This window comes from Apodemus sylvaticus, chromosome 5 (genome assembly GCF_947179515.1).
Source record: "Apodemus sylvaticus chromosome 5, mApoSyl1.1, whole genome shotgun sequence".
In the NCBI taxonomy this organism is placed as follows: Eukaryota; Metazoa; Chordata; class Mammalia; order Rodentia; family Muridae; genus Apodemus; species Apodemus sylvaticus.
In genome coordinates this window covers 148,197,329-148,206,569 of record NC_067476.1, presented here as the reverse complement: position 1 = coordinate 148,206,569, position 9,241 = coordinate 148,197,329, and the positions used below count along the sequence as shown (strand labels likewise).

The following is a 9,241-nucleotide window of genomic DNA, read 5'->3' as shown; positions in this document are numbered from 1 at the left end:
GAAATGGGAGACCTACAAATGAAACGAAGGGAAATTCAGACAGCCTAGCTCATGAACAATGCTCCAAATTGATCCTTGAAGGGGTTGGATGCCCAGATAAGGAATTTGACTCTGTCATACCAGAAAGAGTGGGCTGCACAGGCAAAGGCCCAGAGGGAGGTGATGCAAATCTGTCTTGTGCAGCTTGGAGTAAAGATCATGTTTGAACAAGGGATAGAGCAAGTAAAACGGAGGCATAGACAAGCATTGGAAAAGCCTTCAATACCTCCCGGGACGTTGAACACATACTCTTTCAGGTCTCTGAGCATTTGCCCAGGCTATTCCAGTACCCTGAATGCTCTTCCTTCTCTACTTGACAAAGACTTCCCTGGGGAGGAGGCTGTTAGGGAGGGGAGGGCTCAGACAGGCTGGTCAGCTACTGGAGGGCCCAGCTGGCTGTAGCTGGGGTTGTGGACTTCATGCTGTAGAAAACAGGGCAGTAGTGTGGGTTCTAAGCTGGTGAGTGACCACTTGTGGAGTATCTTCTAAACTTCCATTGTGATTGTGAGAAGGGTTGGGCAGGATACAAACAGAAGCAGCCAGGAGTTAAAGGTGGAGTTCAGTGGACAGACAGGAGTAATAGGTTCAGGTTTTTATTGTGATGAGTTCTATCCATACCTGGAACCTTCTGGAATCCAGATTTGTAGTCAGGGGCTTGTAGAAGGGCTGAGAATCCTGAGAGACTTTAGGGCTCTAAAATGGTACTTAGTTAGGTAGTGGCGGAACACACCTTTAATTCCAGAACTTAGGAGGCAGAGGCAGGCAAATCTCTTGGGTTCAAGGCCAGCCTGGTTTACAGAGTGAGTTCCAGGATAGCCAGGGATTTCCAGAGAGACTGTCTTGAAAAACTCAACCCTCTAACAGTCAATCAATAAATAGGTGCATATTCAATTCTGGGGCACCAGGCTGCCCTGGCCGTGTGAACTGTGGCTTTTTCCTCCCTAATTTTATCAGGAAAGCCACTTGGTTGGAAGCGAGATGCAGACATGAACACTACCCTGTCCCCAGTGTGTTGTGTGGTCTCTGAGCCTGAGCTGAGGATGGGGGTCACCTGTGGGTGGGGGCATCCCCACTGTCCAGCAGTGTCCAGGCATCTGTGAGTGGCAAACCTCCGTGGCTCATCTCTGCATTTCCTTTTTAATTAAGAGAAGCAGCTGCTTCATAGATTCCCCTTGGGAGAGATGCGGAGATGCAGTCCGAGCTGTAAATCCAGGGTGCCCAGGTCTACTTGCCAGTGGTCTGGACCCGGTACTGATGTTTTGGCTTGAAGAGAAGGCATCTGGTTCTTCTTGCTAAGCTGCTGTCCAGGTGTCTAGGAGAGCTGGCCTTAGGAGTCAAGTTTGGGGTAGGATGGTGAATCAGACTGGGAGAAGGAAGAAAGGCCAGAGAATGATCTCTGGAGCGGGCCAGACCCTATGCTAGGTGTGTTTACATTCATTACTTACTTAGTTCTCACATCAGTTCAGTGAGGTGAGGATAATCACTTCAATTTCACAGATGGGGAAACAGATTTGGAGAGGGGAAGTGCCTGGGTGGTGGTGGCTGGGATAGTGAATGGAGGTGTGAGGAAGGGCAGATGCTGAGACCTCCTGGGGGAGGGGGTCATTTAAATGCACCAAGGAGCCAGGTTGGGTAGGCCTGGGGTTGGCAACAAAGGGAGGGGTATGTCTGGAATTGGAAGTGCTCTCCTGGAGCCCATCCAACCTTGCAAAGACTTCTCTGAATGTTTTTAGTTCCGGCTGCCTGTTCTCAAGAGGAAGAACCCTAGGTAGGAGAAGAAGACACCGCAGCGGAGTTAGTTGGACATAGGGGAAATCTTTCTAGTCGGAGGGGGGGAGGGGCTGCTCCAGCTAAAAATGGATTTCTTCATAAAGGCCTTCCCTTAGACAGCAAGATGATTGGCTGATCCAAGCCTTTAAAGAACCAAATGGCTGGGTCAGAAGGTCACGTTTAAAGCATACTTATGAGTTCTAAGTTGCAGTTGGGTTATTTATATTTGGTCTTGATAGACAGCATTAATGCATATTAATATCCCTGCCATCAAAACACGACTCAAGCCAGAACTCCTGGCTCTGAGTTTGTAACTGTGTGCACGGTGACTCTGCTAATAGAAAGGTTAACTTGTATTTCTGAATTATTGATGGTTGCTTGTTACTAATTTTTTTCTCAGAAAGAAGGAAATTATTAATGAAGAGATCATTGCCAATGTGTCTGACATCTATTAATGGTTTCATCTTGCAACCAGATTAAAAGAGACAGCTGGTCCATGAATTTCTGTGTGGAGGCAGCTCCAAATGCACTGACAGCTCCTGGGGAGGGTGGGACCCGCAGGCGGTGGAGCCTGGGCCTCCACGTGGGCATCTCTTGGTTGGCACAGCTCTGTGCTAGAGCTGTCAGAGGTTTCACTACAGAAAGCGCAAACAGTGTATGGCCTAGCTTCTGACTCTGTTTCAAAGTCTTCCCTTACCCATGAAAGCCCTTGAGCATCCTGGCTATGCCAGTTCCTGGCACTTCCTTTAGGAGTGTGTTATGACACAGGTTCCCAAGCTGAGCTTGTATCAGACTCATCTGGCAGGTTGTCTAATGCCAAGGTTCCTAGGCTCTACCTACTGGCAGTATTTCCATAGGGTTAGGGTAGGTCCTGAGAATTTATATTGAAATGTGTTCACAGGGGTTGGGGAGGGGGAGAAGGGGGAGGGGGAGGGGAGGGTAGAGGGAAGAGAGGAGAGGAGGAGGGGGAAGGGGAAAGGAGAGAGGGGGAGGGGAAGAGGGGTAGGGGTAGGGGAGAAGGAAGAGAGGAGAGGAAGGGAAGGGGAAAGGGAAGGAGAGAGGGGAGGGGGGAGGGGAAGGGGTAGGGGTGGGGAGAGAGAGAAGAGAGGAAAGGGGGAGGGGAGAAGGGAGAGGGGGAGGGGAGAGAGGAGAAGGGGAGGGGACAGGGAAGAAAGGAGAGGAGGGGGGAGGGAGGGAGGGAGAGAGTTATTGGTTGATTCTCCTGGTCCAGATACCCCATTTGCAAGTGAGTTTTAGGTCAGTGATTGTCAGACTGTCCTGTGAGACTTACCTAAAAAAGGGCACACTTTGTCCATGAAGTTAGACATTAATGACTTGGCTGCCTATGCAAATTACAAGCAGCCAAAGATAATGTGCCAAATGAACAAATCTGTGTGCTAATAAAGCTTTATTAACAAAATCAGACAGTGGTCACCTCCGCTCCACTGTGTTAACAGATGTTTATATAGAAAAGTACCCACATGACATGTGTCAAGAACTATGTATGGCTGCGGCACAATAAAACTTTATACTACAGACAGTGGGTCAGATCTTGGAGAGGCATGGCAACCTTGGCCACAAGCAGTGTTAGTAGAGTTTTCGATAGCTGCGGCATTTGACTGCTACTAACGACTTGTGGCCTCTGAACACTTGAAATATTGTTAAACCCAGACTGAAATTATAAATTCTAAACTGTGTAGCAAGTGTCTACTTGTGTCCCAGAAAGAAGAGTGCAGTTACCCATGGTATGTGAGGGGCACATCAGGGGCACGCAGCAGCTCTTCACACAGGCCTTTGTTTTCCCTGAGTCTCCTTTTCCTTATATGTAAGATGGGGGTAAATCAAGGGCCAGACCACTGGCCTTTCCATGCAGGTAAATGAGGCACTTTGCCCTTGAGTGCCTTTTCCTGGTGGCTGACAGGCAGGGAAACGCTGGGACAGGAGGAGTCTGGAGATGAGCCCTGCCTCTGCGTGCTTTAAGTCCTTGGTCACACCTGTTGCTCAGGCTGCCACCTCAGCCTCTGGGACCCTCGCTCGCTCACTGTGAGCACAGCAGGTCCATCAGGTTTTCCACTTCCTTGAAAACTGCCCAGATAAAGAGACCTGAAGTGACAGCATCTGAATGCTCCTGTGTTGATCCTTACTAGGGTTGGAAAGGAAGTCACTAAGTAGATAGATAGGAAAACTAAGGGTTCTAAAGGATCCCACAGGGTAAATGGAATAATGGAATAATGGGAGAGAGAGAGAGAGAGAGAGAGAGAGAGAGAGAGAGAGAGAGAGAGAGAGAGAGAGAGAGAGAGAGGCCTGCTGGTGGAGCAGGCTTGGTGGAGTATCTGCTCCCTCACAGGACACCCCCTGGGCTCTACCTTCCACACCCCCTGGGCTCTACCTTCCACACACCCTGGGCTCTACCTTCCACACCCCCTGGGCTCTACCTTCTGGAGCTAGGAGCCTGCCCTGAGCTAGGAGCCAAGATGAAGGTACACTCCCACTGGGCAGCCATGCAGTCAAGTGTCTGTTTCTCTTCTTTAACCAGACATGCCCACCCCCACCCCCCACCTACCTTCCCAGAGAAGTAAAGAACTGACCCTGGAGCTCTCTGAACACCCTCCCCCTCTGAGAAACTGGTTCTAGCTGGTTCCGAGAAGATACTTCAAGTATTACTGATCTTGTGTGACCCACCCTGCCCTCTTCCTTTCTTAAAGCTCCTCTGCCCTCAGCCCTGGGTGAAGTGTCCAGATGCATTGTGGGAACTGTCTTCCAGGGCAGATAAGTGGAGAAACAGCATCTCCTAGGTGATGCACACAGCTGGCCTTGACAACAGCTTTGCTGACCAAATGTCTCCAAGAGAAACTTAAGTGACTTTTACCAGGGAATGATGTGAGGTGGGTGGTCCTTCCAGGCAGAGGGAATGGCTTGGTGCAGTGTGGCAGTGAGACAAGATACCAAAGCTTACCAGTCAGTAGGTGGAGCACAGGGCCTGGGAACCTCAGCTCGCACAAAACCAGGAGGCCCTGGTTTGAGACCCTGCACATGGGCAAGACCTAGTGCTGCGATCAAGTCACATTCTGCTAGTTGGTCACCAAGAAACAAGATTACTTTCTCTGGGGCCATGTGATTTCCTTTCAGATTTTGAAATGTTGGCTACAGTGATACAGCATCCTGTAGCAAGGGCTCAGGAGCAGAGCGATGCTGTGTGCACAGAAGATGTCCTGGGAACCGCTATTTTACACTTAGAATGCCCGAGAGAGGGGATGGATCGGCAGACGCTCAGGGGAGCCCTGACAAGTTACACCAAACTGCTCAGTGGCTTAGAGACCTCCTACTTCTCTCCTGGGTCAGAGCCTCCCACCCCTAGTCTCCCATCAGCTGTGACAATCACAGCTGTGGGCTGGAGTCAGGTTTCTTCTCAGAGGATACATTCTAACTGGCTTAAGGCTAGGCCTGGAGAGAGGTAGGATAGATCAAACAGTTGGTAGTTTAGCCCTGAGCTGAAGGGATCTTCTATTCCTATTGTTCCCAGGGGGCAATCAGTCTGTGTCTCCAGAGAATAGCCAAGGCTGATACACTGTAAAAAATTTAAGGACCTCCAAGGTAGCTTGCAAAAGGTCTAACTCCCAGGCACCCCACACAGACCACAAACCCTATTCCCTGGAGTGAGGGCTAAGCCTCAAGATTTTATTTTTTGGTGGGACGGTCCTCTCCCCCGAGAGAGAGAGAGAGAGAGAGAGAGAGAGAGAGAGAGAGAGAGAGAGAGAGAGAGAGAGCGCGAGCTTTGACAGGGAAGTGTGGGAGGCGCTTGGTCATGCAACGGGCTGGACCCTGTGTTTATCTTGAGGAAAAGTGGAGGCTGTGGAGGTGGTAGTAGGTAGTTCAGAGCTGGGTGGAAGCATTTGCCTGGCACAAGTGTGGGCTGAGAGAAATAAACGGGCTGTGTTCAGTAAAAATGCCCACCTCGGCAGAGCTGGGGTGCCAGGGAGTCTCTGGACATTCTGTGCCAAGGCAACTCTAGCCCAGAGCCCCTGGCGCCCCACTTTTGGAGACTCTGGCTGTGTCTGACTTCCTTATGATTGCTAATGTACGATTCAGTCCTTTGGGACTCCAACAAGGAAGTGGAGTGGGAACGCGAGCACTTGGTTAAACTGAAGGGGAGGCTTTCAGCAGGTAGCAAAGCCTTTACCAAGCAGGAATCCCTTAGACATCTTTGGGTGTCCTTATCCACGGCCTTTATCTACAAGGCTCAGATCCCTCTTCTGGTGACAGGCCTGGGGGGTGTGACAGGCACTGCCCAGTGATCTATGTCTTTAGGCCTTCAGCTCCAACCAGGTCTTTGTTCAGACAAGGAAGAAAAAAGGAAAAAGCTATATGATTCTATCTTTTAAGAAAGAGAGAGAACATGGGAGGCAGCTAGAGATCGGGAGAGATTCCCAGACCTGTGTGTGCAGGGTGGGGTTAGGGACAAGAGAAAGAGATGTGTTGTGTTAAGGTGTGCTGGGCCGCTGACTAGGTGATAGGGGACAAGGAAAGAGAGAAGGAAAGGGAGAGAGAAGCAGAGAGAAGGGGGAGAATATGAATATGCGAGAGAATTTTAGGGTGTGCAGGAGACCCAACAGCTGTCTCCAGCTTCGCGAAGAAGCATCCCCCTCCCGCAATTCACAGCCCAGCAGCGTCCAGAGTTGATCGGGCCTCTCCCTCCCCTGCCTGCCCGCACTGTCCCCCCCACTCCAGTCACCTGTTCTCCCACCCTTACTTCAAAGGCTGTTCCAGGTTTCTCTCCTCCCCCCCATCGCCTCGTACCTGCGCCCCCGCAGGGTAGCCCGAAGACGATGCTCAGCTGGGTGGTGTGGCGCGGGGCGAAGAGGCGAACACCCCGCAGATCCTGTGGGTGCAAGAGCGATGTGTGTACGCGCCTGAGTGCGCGAGCGGCTCCGAGCCGGCCAGCCTGGGAGAGGGTGCGTGGGGAGGGGGGGAGCCCGCGAGTGGCAGCCGCGGGCGTGTGCCAGGCGCGGGCGGGCGTGCGCGCGAGGGTGTGTGTGTGTGTGTGCGTGGCCGAGGCGGAGCGCCCGGGCGGCGGGTGGCGGCGGCGGCGACGGCGGCGGCGTTAGGACTCTGGGGACACCGCCCCCCGGCCCCCGCGTCCCGCCCCCGCCCAGCCTCGCGCCTCAGTTCGCGCCGCGCCTGGGCTCGGAGCGCAGCGGCGCCGGCTCCCGCAGCCGGAGAGGAGCCAGCCCCGGGAGCCCAGCGGCGCGCACTGCCTGCAGCCGCGCTGGCGATGCGGGGCCGCCCTGCGCCCGCCCGAGTCCCGGCCCCAGCGCCCTCGGGAAGGGGCTGAGCCACCCGCCGCCCGGATGGGGAGCCTTGGCGCGCTCGCCCTCTGCCTGCTCCGGCTCCTGCTCCTGGGGCTGCAGCGGCCGCCCTTGCCCGGCGCTGGAGCGCAGAGCGCCGCAGGTGAGTGCGCCCGCCAGGCTTCCCGGACCCCTTCGCCCTCCCCAGGCTTGGGAGGAGAAAGTTGAGTCCGGTGGCTAGCGGATGCCGGGGACCTGGTGGGAGTCCCATCCCAGCCTCCGGACGCAGCTGCTGTGTCCAGGCGAGCCCAGTCCGGCGCCAGATGCCCCCCTGGTCCCTTGTCGTCTTACTTTCCTGCCGCTTCTCCCCCACCCCCGGGCGGGAGTAACTTTCCGCGGCTGTTGCGAATATTTCCACTTGCTGCCTCCCACTTGTCGGAACCTGTCACTCGAGTGTTTCGGGGTGGCGGGAGGAGGCGCCGCTTCTCGCCCGGCGCGGAGCACTGTCACCCGGGCAGCTTCCTGGGCTGCGCGCTCTTGGAGTGGGGGAGCACAGGTCCCTAGCAGGCCCAGGCTGCCAGGGCGGTGGCTTTTCCTTTCTCCTGGGAGACACTGAAGATCATCCAGTGTTGTTCTAAACACGCTGCTCCCCTTAACTAGCCCTTAGCCGCTGGGGGTTCCCATGGGAGTCTTCCTGTGAATGACCCACACAGATAAACCCTCACCTCACCTCCTGGCTCTGTCCAGAGTAATGGGTACCCTGCTACGGCTCTTTAAGTGCGGTGGCTTTGATCAGTGAGCTAGTGGCCTTTGAAAACTTCGGGACACCCGTCTTTCAGCTTGTCCATAGGCAGGTAGCTAGTTCCCCAGAGTGTGCCTAGTGTCTTCTTAGTGGCACATTGAGCTGAGGAGACCACTGCTGAGGGTCTCTTTCATCACAGAAACTCCTCTGGTAGGGCTTCCATCCGGGAGTCCCTCAAAGAGGGAAGGAGAGGTGGGGAGGGATACCTCCAAGTTCAAAATCACCTCGAAGTTTCTTAGCACCTTTGGTTTCCGGAGTGACCACACTGAGCTGATGTCGCAGGGTGGGGGGCACGTTGAGGCGTGTCAGCAGGACTTCGGAAAGGGCTCCTTTTGGATTGCTAAGCAACAGCTGTGCTCACATAAGAAATCAGGGGAGGAAGGAAGGGAAAGAAAGGCAGCGAGCCCGCTGGAAGTCTCTAAACAGGCTGCTTTTGAGGTGAAGAAGTGCAGGAGTGACATCCCGTTAGAAATGTCTTAGGTTTTCTTCCCTGACTTGATGCTAAGATGGAAACTGGACACAGACAGGATGTATGGGAAGGAACAGCTTGTTTTCTTGCCAGGAAAGTTAAGCGAGGAAGACACTCTTTTTGAGGTATCTGAAGCTGAAAGGCTGGGACAAGGGGGAGGAAAAGAGGCGGTCGCCGCACCACTCTGAAGATGCTTCAAGGTTCTTGTTTCTCTCGCTTTGGGGGTCTGCCTTAGGTGTGTTGTGTCAGGAAGCTGGCAGGAGGATGCTTGGGGCGGTCCTCAGGACCCGGGTATGACTTACGGTTCTAATTTTTACTGTCTTCTAAGGCTTGGCGGGGGCATCCACACGTTAATAGTACTCACGACCCCGCAGCAGAAACCGGATCAAACACGTCCCACAGACCTTTTTTGGGTAGCAGCTGTAAACCCAGAAAGCTGTCCAGGGCTGAAACACACGCCGGTTCCGCATGCTCCCGCAAGGTGGCGCTCGCCCACAGCTGTTAAATGCAAATCGAGCTGCTTTCATCTCAGGGATAGAACTTCGGTTCAATTTTTAAATGAGTAATGTGTTTATTCAGCAGCCTTTTGTTAAAACATTTAGAGAAGTGTGAGGAGGAAGCACCTTTTCTTTGTTTGCTGTTCGGAACACGCGGGGAAGAAAGGCAATCCTGGAGTACAGTTTGGGAAGAAATCGACTGTGAAGGCGCCATATGTTTCCTTTAGTTCTACCTGGGCCCATAGCTTTTGCAAAGCTACAATAGCATATATTTAGCAAGCGGATGCGCTGTTCCCGGGCTCCTTAAAGGAGTGGGATTAGCTTGTCTTGGTGACTTGATGCATTCTAAGCTCAGCTCATTTATAGAAATGGGGATCTT

At 53.3% G+C, this 9,241-nt stretch overlaps 1 protein-coding gene across 1 annotated transcript in view; it reads left to right on the top strand.

The window, feature by feature from the left end:
- The first annotated feature begins 6,990 nt into the window (after positions 1-6,990).
- The window catches only part of Ptprt (protein tyrosine phosphatase receptor type T), a 1,128,608-nt gene continuing 1,126,357 nt past the window's right edge, over positions 6,991-9,241 (top strand). The window contains exon 1 of the mRNA XM_052184183.1: positions 6,991-7,257. Within this exon, the coding sequence (XP_052040143.1) occupies positions 7,158-7,257 (100 nt within the window). The 5' untranslated portion in view covers positions 6,991-7,157. The remainder of the gene's footprint in view (positions 7,258-9,241) is intronic.